A 17,161-nucleotide genomic window follows, 5' to 3' on the forward strand; every position below is an offset into this window, starting at 1 on the left:
CTGCATGGTACTGTTCCATTTGCCCTTTCTCTTTGGGATTTTGTGTAAGATTAGCTCTTCTCTACAATAACCAGCTTGGTAGCTTGGTATTAAATTCTATTCACTGTACATTTCCTTTTTTCTTTTTTGCCTCTCTTCTCTTCATGACTTCTGCTCAATCTACAGTCTAAAACCAGCTTGTATTATTTCTTATTCCCCAGTACTGTTGAGCCAAGGCATCTGTTCCAGCCTACAACAGTTAACAGAATTGCAAGCCAGATTCTAAGTGATGATATATAACATAGATAAGACTCTGTATAGTTCTGATTTAAATTTTATTTTGCAGACCAGCTAATGACCAAAAAAACCAACCCCAAAACACCCATAAAAGCAAACAAAACCCCAGCTCTAATGCTTTGCTTGTCAATGAAGCAGATTTGATTGGAAGTAACTGAGAAAAAGGGAGCTGTATTTAATGATTTTATAGCCCTTTTTCAAAGTAAAAGCTTAGCTTAAATGTCCTTTGTGAGTTAATCTGGAGGACTGAATTCCACATAATTTTCCTAAATTCAGTGTGTAATTTCTGCTGTGTTTTGCCTGTATGACCTCTGATATTCTTTGTTTGGTCTACCTTTTAAACATTTTCTTTTGTATCTCTTATGCAGGAAAGCAAGGAAGATCATGCAGCAACAGGGGTATAGTATATCTGGACATTTTGCCTCCATCTTTTGTTTGTGTGCATTTAATTCCTTTTCGGTCTCATTGCTTCACTCAGAAGTTAGTAAACTCTTATTCATGAAACTAAATATAGTAGTATTATATTCTGCTAGAGATAACTATTGGTCATATCATAGTCTTATTGTTTAGGAACAAAGATAGGCCCTTCATCATTAAAAACTGTAAATGGAAGAGAAATGGTCTTTCACAGATTCTTTAATAAAATTTGCCAGGGACTCCCAAGGCATCTATATCTTTGACAATCGCTAACTGACACTATGCTGATTACATTTTTAGTGGTGTGAGTGTGAAAGAGTCACACTGACAATTTAGGCAGTTGTGCCTATAAAGGAAATATTTTCCTTGCCAGAATTGATAAGACCCAGGTGCAAATCCTTATACACTTTTCTGCTTTGCCCAGCATTGCAAGTTTATGCCTTGACTATTTTTTCAGTGTTCCCAGTAAAAGTAATGATTATTTTAGGCTATTTTCCACTACAAACCTGCAATTAATAAGAGGACACATTCACATCCTCCCACTTCCAAACTGCAAGACATGCATATATACATGTGTATACATACACATGCCCGCTGTCAGAGTTATGCATTGTGGACCTGGCAGCTGAAATGGAGCTCCTGGGCCCATGGGAAAAGCGTGGGGGCTCCTGGTGAGGCTGGCGAGGGCTGTTAGGGCTGCTTAGTGCACCCTGGCACCACTAACTAATGCTTCAAGCAAGAAAAATACCCAGTTTTTCTGTAAAAGCTAATTGACTTGAGTTTTGAATGGAAGTTGTTAATATCTGAAAGATGTTGCTTGTCCGTGGGCTTGCCTGGCCCTGTTTCAAGGAGTGCTAATGAAAGGCACTTTTCCTGGGGAAAATGCTGAAAGAAGCAATATTCCTTTGGCACAAGAACTTCTAATCCAGCTGATCTGTGTGGACGTTCGAGTTACATTTCTGGTTTTGCAGGGTTGGTCCCTTAGTGCAATGGTTTTCCCTGAAAAACAATGATTCTAAACCAGGAATCTGATTACACAGGTCCATTCCCAAGCGCGTGTTTAAACAGGATTTTACTTCAGCGACTCAGGTGTGACTGTCATACAGACAGTATGTGTCTGAGAGGAAAACCTAGGGTCTGTGCTGCTCATATACTACCTGCAGTCCTGACGGAAAACTAATTATGTGTTCTTTGATTGGTTGATTACGCCGGGAAGAAATTCCCATAATTTTTGTAGTCTAGGTAGTATATGAAGGTATGACATTTTGAGATAAAGCTTGTTTATACACACAGAAGGAGTGCCTTTGAACAAGAGCTTGCTGGAAGAGAAGGAGCAGAGAAGCCTACAATGCCATTTTCAGTTGTTTTTCAGAGTACGACTACACTTTAAAGATTCATTTACTAGCTCTTAAAAGACAAACACAGATTGTTGTCTGTGTTACATAAATGATATCTTTCAGATAACTGGTTGACTGAAGGAAAGGGTTATTGCCTTTAAATTGTGCCATTTCTCTTTATAAAAGAGAGAAATAAGAACTTTGAAAACAGAAACAAGGCTGTATTATCTGACTCCAAATGATTTTTAGATTATTCAAGGGTCTAGTTCCTGTGCCATGCTTCTTGACTTGTTTACTGCTCCAAGAAAGCATATAATTAAAAATACTAAACTTTGTGTCATATTTACATATATTTCATATTCTTATTTTGATCTTGAACATCTGTTTACAGCTTAACCACATACCGTGTTCTAACCTCTGTCAGAAGAGGGGTTCTTATGTTCTTGCATTTGCCTATTAACTCCACAAAACTAGAGCCCTGGCATGTTAAGATTACAAGCTCTATACATTACTTCTCTCTTCTATTCTATTTTTTAAGCTTTAATAATATTGCATTTACTAGGAACATAACAGTTGCAAAAGCAGAGCTCTGCATGTCAAGACTTTATTTTGCTTCAATTCCTACGTGATAATTACAACTATTTTCTATAAAAAAGGAAGAAGAAGAAAAGCAGGAAGAGGGAGAAGAAAAGGAAGAGGAGGAGGAGCAAGAAGAGTCTTAATACACTTCCCCATGACACATTCGTTCTTGAACAGGTTTTCAGGTAACTATTAAGATAGCCAGCACACTTTCTAAATGTTCTTAAAGTAACATAAACTTGAAACTTTTGTACATATTGTTGTTATATGCAATGACAAGAATGGAAAAAAAGGACCAAAACAGAAAAAAAAAGGTATTATGCAGTTGACACATAACAGTTAGTCACAACTATTGCCCCTAATGAGTTTGCTAGTATTCCCCATTTCTGTGGCACCAATGAATCTGACTTTCCTACACAGCTGTCTCTGTGATCCCTAATACCCACCAAATACTGCAGGCCCTTCGATCCATTCCCCATCGCTCTTACAACCTTCGCCTCCCCGCCAGGCTTCTGATACCTGCTTTGGGCACATTCCTTCGCATCTTCCCACGGTGCCCCCGAGCTCACTGCCACGTGAGCAGTGCAAAGAGCAGCACACTGGGTGTGTAATGCTTGAACGGTCAGCATATATGCACAAAGTGCCCAACTGATGGGCCAAAAGTACGCTTAGCTGTTAAACTCATTGCAGCTAAACCAGGAAGCATCTGGAAGGCAGAATTTGTGCCTGTATAGACGTATGACCATCCAGCATCGCTCAAGTTTTGCCAGCATGTGGTTTCAAATTTAATTCCAGATTTTCTTCTTCCTCCTACTGTATCTTCTCCTCTGCACAGAAATAGAGATCAGACAATCAGTTATAGCGAAAACCTGTTCACCTACAATAAAACTGGAATTTCTAGCAGATTTTCCCTTGGGTGGCAGGACTCTGCCCCAATTGCAGACACAGAGTGTGAGACACTAGAACTCGTGGGATTCCCAGCTAACTCTGCCTCTGAGGTAGTTGCCATAGGTTTCACCAACCGTATGCTGATGTGGAGACGTCGTGCCTCAACAGGACAGAAAATCCGTCACTTCTTTCACACTACCTCTCCCAAATCTGGGTTCCTCTGTTGCATGAGAATTAATTCATCCCAATGTTGTCCACTGTCCAGACATGTAAAATCACAGAAGGAGTGCTAAGTTCTAATTTAATTTTCCTTATTTTTGTTCAGGAAGCACAAGTTGGAGCAGCCCCGCCAAAGAAAATAAAATCATTCTTTTAAGCAAATAATCACTACCTTTCGTGCCTGAACATATAAATACATAACAGAACAAAGACACCACCCTGTCCTACCTGTGGCCTTTATATATATATTTGGTATTCCAATTGCTTGTTAAAATGGATCTTCTTATACCTGACTGATGGTATTTCAGTTGATTGTTATACGTTGGAATAGTGTTGTCCATGTCACATTTTAGATTGTAAGCTCCTCAGGGCAGGAACCATGTCTTTCTCTATGTTTATATACTGCCAAACACATTGTTGCCACTCAGCAGAGAACTGCATTCACACAAGTGACGTATTCAGAGAAAAAGAAATTCAGCACTGAAAACTGCAAAGAGGCTTCCTGTATGCAAGCTATGTGAGTCACTTCTCCCTCAGCTGGCTTTTGAAAATGATTGAGATTTCCATTGTACAGCAGTTTAAATAAATGCATTTTCTGTCTTATCTGTTCTTTGTCTGCAAAAGCATTAATTTAACCCTAGCAAGCTGCTCTAAGATCTGTAAAGTTAAGTTTTTTCCATCATTACAGTTGTAGGCTATGCAAAGTACTTCACCTCGCCTTACGTTCCTGCTGATGTTTCTGGTGCTGTGTATAGAACCCCAACCACGAGGATACGCAGTCTTCATTGAAGGAAAGAGATGTCCCAGTCCATTCTACTGAAGCCTTGTCAGCCTTGGATGCTGTGGTGGGTTGACCCTGGCTGGAGGCCAGGTGCCCACCAGAGCCGCTCTCTCACTCCCCTCCTTCACTAGACAGGGGAGAAAAGGCATAACGAAATGCTTGCAGGTCGAGATAAGGACAGGGAGAGATCACTCACTAATTGTTGTCACGAGCAAAACAGACCAAACTTAGAGAGGGAATTCATCTGATTTATTACTAGGCAAAACAGAGTAGAGGAATGAGAAATGAAATCAACTCTTAAAACACTTCCCCCCACCCCTCCCATCTTCCCGGGCTCGACTTCACTCCCGGCTTCAACCTTCCCCCACTCAGCGGCACAGGGGGACGGGGAATGGGGGTTACGGTCAGTTCATCTCACGGTGTTCCTGCCGCTTCTTCATCCTCAGGGGGAGGACTCCTCTCATCGTTCCCCTGCTCCAGCATGGAGTCCCTCCCATGGGGTGCAGACCTTCAGGAGCAAACTGCTCCAGCGTGGGGTCCCCCACGGGGTCACAAGTCCTGCCAGCAAACCTGCCCTGGCATGGGCTCATCTCTTCACGGGTCCACCGGTCCAGCCAGGAACTTGCTCCAGCGTGGGCTTCCCACGGGCCGCAGCCTCCTTCAGGTGCCTCCACCTGCTCCGGCGTGGGGTCCTCCACGGGCTGCAGGTGGAATCTCTACACCCCCTCATCCTTCCTCCATGGGCTGCAGGGGGACAGCCTGCTTCACCATGGCCTTCACCACGGGCTGCAGGGGGATCTCTGCTCCGGCGCCTGGAGCACCTCCTGCCCCTCCTTCTGCACTGACCTTGGTGTCTGCAGAGTTTCTTACATCTTCTCACTCCTCTCTCCGGCTGCAAAAGCTCTCTCTCTCTCTCTAAGTGTTTTTCTTCTTCTTAAATATGTTATCACAGAGGCGCTGATTGGCTTGGCCTTGGCCAGCGGCGGGCCCGTCTTGGAGCCGGCTGGCATTGGCTCTATCAGACACAGGGGGAGCTTCTAGCAGCTTCTCACAGAAGCCACCCCTGTAGCCCCCCCGCTACCAAAACCTTGCCACACAAACCCAACACAGATGCATCTGTATTCAGTGGGCCAGGGAGGCAGAGAAAATTAATCCACATTCATGCTCTAACTTTTGGTTAGAAGTTCACTGAGGAGGAAGGAGCTTGGATTTCAGTCCCTTGTACAATTACTTTTTATGAGATTTATAAAAACTGCTTATAGAGGAAGGGAGGGGATGAGAAATGCTTATTGCCAAAGTAGCCCATAGCTTCATAGACAAAACGACCTCCAAAGGAACCAAGAGTTTATGTTTAACTCTGATGAAGAAGAGGCTAGCTTTTCAAGCTGAGACCTCCTAAACTATGAGTGCTTGAACAATGACTGAACAAATAAAGTGGATGAAAAATTTGTGGAGGTTTCCTGAATGTCCTGAGTGAGTACATTCTTTTCTTCAGTACACATCTAAAGTTGCAGTTGTTGGGACGGGATAGATGGATGGATGGGGAAACAGTGCTCTGCCTGCATTGTTCTTACACTCACAGGCGATGCCGAGCTCAGAGCTGGCAGGTCCAGCTGAGGGAAGGACCTTGGAGTCCTCACCTATGGCTCGCCAAAATCATCAGCTCAACGTGCAGCAGTGGCCAAGACCCAGGAAAATGCTAGGCACTGTCAGGAGGACGGCATATGACTTTGCTGCCATAAAAAGCTTTGCTGATTTGACATCTTGAGCACTTTGTGTAGCATGGCCTCTGCATCTCAGGGAAGATGGAGTGGCGTTAGAAGAGGTACAGAGGAAACAATTATAGAGGATGAAACAGCTGCTCCATGAGGAGGCTGAAAAGAATCTTCAATTTGGAGAGGAAGCCAAGGAATTTACAAAAACCATAAAGGCTGTGAATAAGATGAATGCAGGACTGTCAGTCAAAAAATCCTACAATACTATAATGAAAATTAGTATACACAGTTAGTATACACAATGAAATTAGCAGATCAGCTTAAAAGAGATAAAAGAGAGTACTTTTTAACACAGAAACTTCTGGAATTTGTTGGAGACTGACAGTGTCAACAGGCCCAAGAAGATATTGGGCAATGTCAGGAACAGGAAGCTGGTAAGTGGATACTACAGCCTGGGATGTGTCCACCAATACCCCTCATCTAATGAATCATGGATACTGGGGACTGGGGCAGAAGAAATTGAAAATAACATTGCCCATTTCCACTTTCAAAGTCTCAGTACTAGGTTGGGTGAGCCACCGATTTGACTGTTTCTTATGCTCCTGCAGGTGATTACTCTTCTTGGGGAAAATGTTCTCCATCTCACCGGCAGCCCAATTGGAGTGGCAGTCATCGCTGCAGTAGTTTTGAGCAAAAGGCTGGACTTTTGGAAGTATGGTAGGCAAAATGAAAACAGAACTGTTAATCACCCTGCAAAAGTGGTAAATCCAATGCAGTGAGCTCATTTTGTGCAACAGCTGGCGTGTTCGTGGTAGCCTCGACGTCTCCCCAAGCTGCCTGAGCTTCGCATGGCTGATGAACCATGAGCTCCACGTTCCCCCCGCACTGATGTGCAGAACAAAGAGGGCCACGGGCTTTACACTCGAAACAAAACCACCGCACCTTGCACGTTCAGGTATTACTTGCTAAGGCAGAAATATGGCAACCATCTTCTCGAGAGGGTCTAATCTGGAAAGCCCGTCAGGGAATGTGAGGAATGCTAAGCCTCCCGTGTGGGAGTGACGCGCTCCCCTGGTCTTCAGCTGGTGACTGGGGTTATGCTCAGTGTGTAGCGAAGAAGCAAACGGGGTAGCGGATGGTCATACTTATAACAGAGCTCTTTGGTGCGCCTTGGGATAATGCTTGTTAGCGTGTGCTGATCATCTTTGCTGCCAGACGAAAAGGAAGTTGTGAGTATGCAAAGGATAAATGGAAAGCTGACAGCTGCTCCATGATTTTAGCCATAATGCTTATTCTGCTTACATAACTTTACTGCTTTCTGCAGTAATTTAGTGCAACTAGGCAAAGAATCAAGTCTTTTCTAACTACAGCTGAACAAAAATCAGTAGCACAAATATGTGAGCTATTGACATAAATGCATTTGAAAACATACTGTCTGCATTTTTATGTAATTTACATTTTACTGGGAGAAAGCAAATGCAGTCAGTTAACAGGGCGTGCCTGGTACATGGCATTTCACATGCTTCAGGAAAATGTGGATGCAAAATCATCCCGCTGCACCACAGTTAAACACAAAACAGCGTGCTGCTTTTTGTGACGCTTTGGTATGTAAAGTATTTTCCTTGGATGATTGATGCTAGAAACTTCTAGTATACTGAAACAAGCTAAAATTAGAAAGACTTCAAGCTATGCTTCCTACAGATCCATATATGTCATAGGATGGTGGCTGTTCACACTTTAAAACGATTGATTGTCAAGTTTAACAGACTGCTGAAGTGTAAAAGAAGAGACTACAAGTATCCTCGCAAAGCAACTAAGTAGACAGAGCTAGTCTAGAGGCTTGTTTTCTGGGAAAATGAATATTAGGAGCTTCATTCCATTGCTAGTAGTAAAGGGTTTTGAATAACAGGTTCAGAAGGCAACCTGGGCCGTGCTGCCTCTTGCATGAGAGCACTTCTGAGCCAACAAATTGTGTAAGAGTTTTTCTTCTAAGAAAACCCTAAGGGAAATTCATTGGAGAGAAATTAAACTGTTTGATAATTTTGCCAATACAGCACCAGCCCCCAGTCAGTGTTTCTGGTCACCTTTCCAGCCACCTCATCTGTTCACCTGCCTCCCAAATAATAAGACTTGTTAATAGTCATCTGTTTACTGTGAGAATATCAGTGTTGAAGGAGATAAGACCATTTATCTGCATCCTTTGACAACTTCAGAAGGCTGAAAATACGCTTAACAAACAATCTGGGAAGCTGAAAATTCAAGATAGCAATTTCTTCAGAAGGCAGATTGGCAGTTTGTGGTTTGATGTCAAACATCTGGAAGAATGCTTGCTGTTCCTCTAGTTGCAAAGTCATTGTCATGCATAGAGCAAACAGAGGAAACAGCAATTCTCAGCTGAGACTTTCATTCTTACTGAGTTACTGTCTCCATTTTGCTCATGGGGAAGTAAAGTGCAGAGGTGGGATGACATGCTTTGTACCACAAATCAAGGGCACTGGAGTCCAACTTAGATGTGGACTACTTGCTGTGCATTCCCCTGCTTCCGAACATACCAATCACGGTTTTGCATGTAGTGATGGCTTTCTGTCACTAAAGGTTTTGAACCATTCAGGTTGGAAAAGGCCCTTACAATCATCGAGTCCAACCATAAACCTAACACTGCCAACTCCACCACTGAACCATGTCCCTAAGCACCACGTCTACATGTCTTTTAAATACCTCCAGGGATAAAAGTAGGAAGGAACTGTGGAGTCCTTATTTCCGAGGGACAAAGGATGAATCTCTGAGAATACCTGTGACAACAGTTTCTATGAGGATCGGTACTTTCCCTATGAAAGTGGGAAAATACTTGTAGAAAATGTATGGGAATAAAATCAAAGTATCAATGCACTGATCAAAAGATGAAAGTATAACTGCATCTTTTCTCTTTGATGAGCTTATTTGCTTCTGAGTTGTCCATTCCACATTAAAAAATGTTAATTTCTACTTTTTTTTCCATCATATTTTTACCTGACAGCTATCAAAACCACTTCCTCCTTTCCATTATATCTTCGCTCCTTTCCAAAGATTTCATCACCTAACTCTACTATTAAGCAGCCTACAGAAGAAATGGCTGAAAAATGGTCACCTTTCCCTCTTCATTGCTCATTGGCCTAGACCAGAATTGTACTTCTGAAACAGTTCTCTGGGGATTCCTCTTAAAAAATATCAACTGTGTCAGTGTCTCCACTCTCTCGGAGTTTAACAAGCTTGTATCTACACACACCTATGTCACAAACTGGCCTCCAAAATAAATGTTTATAGTCGTTTGATGAAAGTCAGATTCATATGGCTTACACATTTACTAAGTAATGTATTTTGAAGCAGAACAGAACTTATCTGGGTTTCCTGCTTTACTGAAAAAGTTTAGAACATATTTCTGAAATTGCAGAAGCTACTTCTTTATATAAGTAGAAAAGGATGTCACACAGAGTGCCTTCCTGTTAGCTAGCTGTGATTTTGCTGATAGGTGTGGAAAAAAGGCGTTAGCATCTCTACGTTTTCAGCAGTGTAATCCTTCAGGAAAATGTAACCCCAGAAAAGGAAGCCTGGAGGCAGAAAACAATGAAAGAACCTAGAAGAACTTTTACTTTTCTTTCCTAACGGCTTAGCACCCGAGGGGGGCTTGGCAGATCAAAGACCAAAGAGAAATCTTGCCTGGATGGTGGGCCCATTGGCGACCCACCTCATGCTGACGTACAGCCCATGTAGAAGCCCTGTATCTGCGTGCTAATAGAGTCACTAGCTCAGCATCTGGCCGAGATGGAGCAAGTCCCCATGCACCCCCCGGATCTGCTGTCCCCACCTTGGCACAGCAGAAGGGGGCCCCTGGGGAGGGTCAACCTCCTCAGTCCTATCAAATGGCTGGGAGGTACCCATGGCTGGAGGGGAGCCCAAGGAAGCCTTCCTCCCATCACAGACACAATGCACCTGCAGCTGGTGAAGCACATCGCTGACAGCATTAAAATAAAAACTATCCTGTCGCTCCTGCAGACAGCTCTGGACAGCAACACTCCATAGTTTAAGTTGACTTGATGGTGGCCCAAGCTGGGCACCGGAGACCCGTTCTCCTCTTTGGGCTGGGAGGACTTAATCTCTCCCACTGCAATCATGTGCTGCCTGTCATGCAAAAGCAGCCTTGGAGGGGTGGATGAGAAGGGGGAGTCCCGGTGAGCATGGGAGATGACTTCAGAGATAGATACTGGGATACAGTGGAGCCAGGACTGCACAAAGGTAGGGTGAGGGCAGCTGTCAAAGCCGGAGCACCGACTCCCAGCTGGCTGCCCGCGCGGAGCGGTTGCTGTGGAGCTGGTAGCAAAGCGCGGCAGCTTCTGCTCCACTGGCTTTAAGGATGAGATCCTGGATGGACACCATTTTTCTGTCAGTTTGTGGTGGGTTGACCATGGCTGGATGCCAGGTGGCCACCAAGCCGATCCACTGCTGTCCATCCTTGGCAGAACAGGGAGGGGAGAAAAATAAGATGGAAAAAAACCTCATGGGTCAAGATTAAGGCAGTTTAATAAAGCAAAAGCAAAGGCCGTGCGCATAAGCAAAGGAAAAAGAAAAGATTTATTTTCAGCTTCCCATCAGCAGGCAATGCCCAGCCACTTCCCAGGAAGCAGGGCTTCAGTATGTGTAGTGGAAGACAAATGCCATAAATAACGAATGGTCCCAGTTCCTCCTCCTTTCTCTTAGCTTTTATTACTGAGCAGATATCATATGGTATGGAATATCCCTTTGACCAATTGGGGTCAGCTGTCCTGTCTGTGCCCCCTTTCAAGATCTTGCCCACCCCCAGCCTGCCGGTGGTGGTGGGGGGAAATGTTGGAGACAGCCTTGGTGCTGTGCCACTGCTCAGCAGTAGCCAAAACACTGGTGTGGTATCAACACGTTGCTGGCTACCAATACACAGCACAGCACTATGAGGGCTGCTGTGGGGAGAATTAACTCCATCTCAGCCAGACTCAATACAAGCTCCAACTTCCAGCTTTCTGAGGAATATTTCTTTTTATTTCTTTTTGACCTTCAAGCTTTTCAACATTTGAGCAGCAAGGTTAGAATAGAGTTTATATAAGGTATTCTTAATAGTGGCTTACCATGCTGGAGGAGCATTTGTGTGTGAGTGTGTGACAAAATCCACCCGCAGCACCCACCAGCTCCTGGTGAGGCAGAGCAGAGGCTGCAGGTGAGTGCAGAGCCAGAGCAGCACGCTGAGCAATGGTGAAGCTTGCTATTGCTGGCCTCAGCTTTCAAAATCACATTACCCTGATAAAGTTAGCACTCCCAGGGCTTGCCAGGCAGCACAAAGCACACGAGCTGCCTTTTTTCTTGCTGCCCAGCCTGTATTTCCCTCCCCCCCCGCCCTGCCCCCACCCACCATGGGGACTTCTATTTCTTTTTTCTTTTGATTTTTTGTTATTTTAACAAAAGCAAATCACCTCCGTAATAAGCTCCAAAGAAACAAATAAAGCAGATGCATCCTCTTCTAGCATCCCTCTGGCTGGGGAGAAGATAATCCCTGTGGTGGCAGCCCCGGCTGATGTGCTGGGCACAGCAAGCAGCAGGCAGCAGGGCTGCGGGTGGCAGCTGGAAAGGGCTGGGCTGCTGGTGGTTGCTTCTCCTGGGATCCCAAAAAAAGGGGTGCTGTTCCAGCCCTTACAGCTTACTTAGCAGCATCTTGGGTGTGAGTGTGGACACTAACTCAGTGATGTTTCTTACCTGGTCTGGAGTGGAGGGAAGGAAAAAACAAGAAAAGTGAGAAAGTAAATGGGGGCAAAATCCCCTTTGGGCTAAGAAGCGTCTTCTGGTTGTTGCACATGAGCAATTCCCAGCAGTCCATGATGGAGCATGGTGTGTTAGAGGAGTTTTGGCTTTCTATGTGTTCCAGTACTTTTCCATAAGGATTATAGCGTCACTAGATTTTAATGATGTGGTGTGCTGCATTAATATTGTCTACATCCCACTTAAATGGGTCTGATACTGAGTCCATGTGCTCCTAATCAGATTTTGATGAAAGCTAGAGGCAGTAAAAGAAAATGATATTCGGCTTGAGGCCAGCCTCGGGCTGCATTCAGAGCAGCCGCTGCTGTGGCCCATCATGGACGACTGCGGGAGCCAGAGGAATTGGCTCTGGCAGGACCTCGGGGGTCTGGGTGGCCAAAATCTGTATGGGGAGTCACCCAGCAACGCTGACTGTGGTGGGGTGGGTGGTGCATCGGGGTGGGTGGTGTATCGGGGTGGGTGGTGTATCACCTGGCTGTTGCTGGAGGTGGCGAGGATGCCTCTGCCTGATGCCTGGCACAGGGAGAGGATAAGGCGGTGGGGAAGGAGGGGCAGGGCAGCCACCCATGGGCTGGAAGGGATGTGCCCAAGGTACCACAGACCTCCATGGATGGGTCCTGGGGACTGTGTTTAACCAGCGGCCCCAGGACAGGATGCACGTGCTGATGAAGTTTGGCACTGGCGAGGAGTTGGGGAGCGTTGCCAGTGCAGAGGAGAACAGTACGGTGGCCCAGAAAGAAATGAAAGACCCTGAAGTACAGAAGTGAGATAAAATTTGGTGGTATGGAGTACCAGCATCGTGTGCTATGGTGGCAAATAATTTCTGCTACAAGCTGCGAGCCTGTCCTCCTAGGATTGGCACAGGAGGAGAAAGGCTTGTGTGCACAGGTTCATCTCCAAGCCACGGGGAGCTGTAACGTGATGCAGTGGTGGCAGAGAGAAATGTGATGAGTAGATGCGCTAAGGAGCTATTTTCAGAAGTGAAGGGAATTCTGAGTAATGCTGCAAAGCACTGCAGTGGCACCTCCGTTGGGGCAGGTACTGTGTAATGTTTGAACTCCTAGTCAAAAAGGATAAATTCTCACCAAGAGACTCGGGAAAAGCTATTCCAGGTATCAAGGCCTTGCACTGTCCAGTTTATGAGAGGAGGTGACAGGACCTTGGTTGGTGTAGTCCAGCAAAATTTCCAAATGTTCAAATTTGGAATTTCCAAAAAATGCTGGATATTGAAAATTGTTTTGTACTCGGGAGTAGAGAAAGCATAAAGCTGGAGAAAGAACTTACTCCAGAGGAAGGGGAAATAATGTCTCTTCAGCAGATGCACACTGCAAATCGTACATTACATGTCACAAGGAACTAACTACATGAAAAATAAAGCGAGGAGAGAGTATGACTGTACAACAGCATGTACTGAACATACAGGACAGGCTGCCTGGTACACTGAGAAATAACATAGCAACAGGAATATTTCCAGGATCTGGAAACGCCTCTCACCTGAAGAAAAGAAGCAGCTGTTGAGCCAGGGAATGACAGGTCCCCTGCACACTGCTGCATGGCTTTTCACTGTGGTGACACAGCCGAGACGTTGCAGGTCTTTGCAAGGAAGCTGGGAACTTCCCTCGAGAAACTGGCAGCTGTTGGCAACCAGTTTCACTGGTGGAAATTTGCTACCTAGAGGTGCCTGTAGTATATTAGAGGTAGCTAAGAGAGTGAATTCAACCAGTGCTATATATCCTTAGCAAAGCATTCTGCACTCCTGTTCTTAGCAGTACATTTTTAACCTGTAGTGGTCTTTGCCTGACTGTAACTATTCCTAACGTCAGCATCAGCATCTTCTCTCAAGTGACTTATGCTAAAAACACAGGTACTTTGGTGCACGGTGCCTTAAGGGTGCATGTTGAAGTCTTGTCTGCTGCTATTCAAACATCACGAGAGCCTGGCAGACACTTGATCCCTGTCGGCGTCAGCAAGCGGGACTCAGAAATGCACGCCGAGATAATCCCCTGGGAGGTGACGAAGGCTCTTTGGTTACAGACAGGCCCACCCGATAGCCACCCACAGGGTGTGTCTGAGTCCCAAAAGCTGGCAGCAGGGCTTAATGACATGCTGTAGATGAAGGTCAGAGACTTCTAAAGGGTGGCCTGTCAGGCTGTATTTTTCATTTCCAAATTGGATGCGAAGCTGATGGCAGAAACTCAGCAAGTGCTTCTTCCTCGCTTGGTGCCATCACCCAGTGGGGTGGCACCTGGGCAGCAGGTCCTGCCCCACAAGGGGCAGAGGCATCTCCAGGGGTGATAGCTGCCACGTCCCTTTTCTCAGTGTCAAAACAGCAAATGCCTCTGCAAGTGTGTGGTGGGTTGACCCTGGCTGAAGGCCAGGTGCCCACCAGAGCCGCTCTCTCACTCCCCTCATTCACTAGACAGGGGAGAAAAGGCATAACGAAATGCTTGTGGGTCGAGATAAGGACAGGGAGAGATCACTCACTAATTGTCATCACGAGCAAAACAGACCAAACTTAGAGAGGGAATTCATCTGATTTATTACTAGGCAAAACAGAGTAGAGGAATGAGAAAATAAAATCAACTCTTAAAACACCTCCCCCCACCCTTCCCATCTTCCCGGGCTCAACTTCACTCCCGGCTTCAACCTTCCCCCCCTCAGCGGCACAGGGGGACGGGAAATGGGGGTTACGGTCAGTTCATCTCACGGTGTTTCTGCCGCTTCTTCATCCTCAGGGGGAGGACTCCTCTCATCGTTCCCCTGCTCCAGCATGGAGTCCCTCTCACGGGGTGCAGACCTTCAGGAGCAAACTGCTCCAGCGTGGGTCCCCCACGGGGTCACAAGTCCTGCCAGCAAACCTGCCCTGGCGTGGGCTCCTCTCTTCACGGGTCCACCGGTCCGGCCAGGAACTTGCTCCAGCGTGGGCTTCCCACGGGCCGCAGCCTCCTTCAGGTGCCTCCACCTGCTCTGGCATGGGGTCCTCCACGGGCTGCAGGTGGAATCTCTACACCCCCTCATCCTTCCTCCATGGGCTGCAGGGGGACAGCCTGCCTCACCATGGTCTTCACCACGGGCTGCAGGGGGATCTCTGCTCCGGCGCCTGGAGCTCCTCCTGCCCCTCCATCTGCACTGACCTTGGTGTCTGCAGAGTTTCTTACATCTTCTTACTCCTCTCTCCGGCTGCAAAAGCTCTCTCTCTCTCTCTAAGTGTTTTTCTTCTTCTTAAATATGTTATCACAGAGGCGCTGATTGGCTTGGCCTTGGCCAGCGGCAGGCCCGTCTTGGAGCCGGCTGGCATTGGCTCTGTCAGACACAGGGGGAGCTTCTAGCAGCTTCTCACAGAAGCCACCCCTGTAGCCCCCCCGCTACCAAAACCTTGCCACGCAAACCCAACACATGCTGTCTGACCTCGAAGGCGGCAGGGGAGGGTCACGCTCACCATGCCCTCATCAGACGCCACCATTGAGGGTGGTCAGTTGCTAATGCCTCAGATTGGGCTAATGGAAAATCACGTATGAACTATGTGTCACCCGGTAAACTCTTCCTAATCTCAGCGAGACTAGAAAAGGTAAAAGTTCAATAACACGCTGTACTTGTTGATATATTAAAAAACCCCACACCACTGGTGTGCCAGTCAGGCTGCAATTGAAGATGGCAGGGCACTGGAGGGCAAGAGCCTGGCAGAAGAATTTGCCTGCAAATGCTGTACCCAGGGGAGCAGGGGGGAGGCTTTTGTTTCTCAGTGATGTGGCTTGCTCGCAGAAAAAAAACCAGCTACCTTTTGAACAAAAATAATGGCTCCAGCAATTCTTTTCCATGAGTCAGATGAATTTTTTTGTATAAGTCATTTCCTATAAAGAAGTTTGACAAAAAAAAGTTTCACAAGAGCAAAGCTCAATGACCTGAAATTTTTCCTGCAATTTTGTTAAAAGGAACTGTTTCTTCTTTTTCCTGGGACAGGAGCCTGGAGACACTCTCCGTGGTGGGATGCTTTTTCCTCGAAAAGGGAACTTCTAACCCTAAAAGAGGTGAGGGGTAGGTTTTGCCTTATGGGGTATTTTGGGCCCCCTATGCAGCAGAACAGCGGGGGGAGCAGAGCTGGGGTGTGAGAGCTGTCAAACACAGCCCCATGATGCTTCTGCAGCTCCGCAGTGGAAGAGGACCCTCTGACGGGGAATTTGGAGTTCCCTGAGCCCGTCAGCTGCTCTGAGCCACCCGTCTGGAGGAGCTGCCCTGCCCTGCCCTGCCTGCTGCCTGCCGCCTGCCCACTGCCTGCCCGCTGCCCCCATGTAAGTCTTTGTGCTCCTGGATGCAAAGTTTGGCCCACCATTGGTGAACTATTTGGTTTGCTGTTGTTTCAGCCTGGATGATTGCGCTACTGATTTGCATTTGTCATGGTACCATTATTTAGGGATAAATTATCTCTGAATCTGTTGGTCTGGTGCCTGTTGCTGTACCCTGATCCCATAACTTGCTTGGGGCTGCCCTGAGCCCTTGTTCTGTCTGTCTTGGTTTTGTGGCTGGCCATAATGCTATCAAAGTTTGCTGCCTAATGTGTGAAATTTTAGGGTGGGCCAAGGGAAATAAGAAAGTAGATGGATGGCTGGTGCTTTGTATAGGGCAGATGTGGACGGCAAAATGGCTGACTTGCAGAGCGGGGTGGAAAGTGATAGATGGTCCTAAAAAGTCACTTCATATTAATATGCTGTGTACTAAGTACATTGCAGAGGGTATAGGTTAACATTCAAAATATAGCAGAAAAGTGCAGTATGTATCTATTTAAAGCTGCTGAGCTATCTATTTTTGAAATGTTCAGTCATTAAAAATCTTCTTAGACATCTAAGAAAGTCCATCAGCTTATTTTTTTGCTTTTCTTTTTCCATACTAACGAGTAGCATGGCTTCATGATTGCCTCCAGGAGCACAAGAAATGCAACTCTATGGATTTAAAAAATTTGGGGTGGAGATGAAAATGCAGGCATCCCAGTTCAATGCTCTAAGTGGAAACCTTACACTAACTGAGCTAGAGATACTGCAGTCTCCAGTTGCTTAAAGATTTGACGGTTTAATAATTGAAGCCCAATACTGATAATTCAGAAGTACACATTTCTGTCAGGCGTTCATCACGCA

General features: G+C 46.0%; 2 protein-coding genes across 7 annotated transcripts in view; both read left to right on the top strand.

Annotated features, from left to right (window-relative positions):
• Nucleotides 1–4,319, top strand: part of SH3BGR (SH3 domain binding glutamate rich protein) — a 30,596-nt gene extending 26,277 nt beyond the window's left edge. The window contains exons 5-7 of the mRNA XM_054812786.1: nucleotides 645–674; nucleotides 2,687–2,794; nucleotides 3,823–4,319. Of these exons, the coding sequence (XP_054668761.1) occupies nucleotides 645–674; nucleotides 2,687–2,752 (96 nt within the window). The 3' untranslated portion in view covers nucleotides 2,753–2,794; nucleotides 3,823–4,319. The remainder of the gene's footprint in view (nucleotides 1–644; nucleotides 675–2,686; nucleotides 2,795–3,822) is intronic.
• Nucleotides 4,320–7,306: 2,987 nt separating this feature from the next.
• The window catches only part of B3GALT5 (beta-1,3-galactosyltransferase 5), a 37,308-nt gene continuing 27,453 nt past the window's right edge, over nucleotides 7,307–17,161 (top strand). For 2 of the 6 annotated variants that reach the window (XM_054820317.1, XM_054820288.1), the window contains exons 1-3: nucleotides 7,307–7,441; nucleotides 15,993–16,060; nucleotides 16,177–16,321. The gene's annotated coding sequence lies outside the window, so the exon portion shown is untranslated. The other 4 variants (XM_054820297.1, XM_054820375.1, XM_054820355.1 and 1 more) reach the window with 4 other exon arrangements.

Source organism: Grus americana, chromosome 1, assembly GCF_028858705.1.
Source record: "Grus americana isolate bGruAme1 chromosome 1, bGruAme1.mat, whole genome shotgun sequence".
NCBI classification, from domain to species: domain Eukaryota; kingdom Metazoa; phylum Chordata; class Aves; order Gruiformes; family Gruidae; genus Grus; species Grus americana.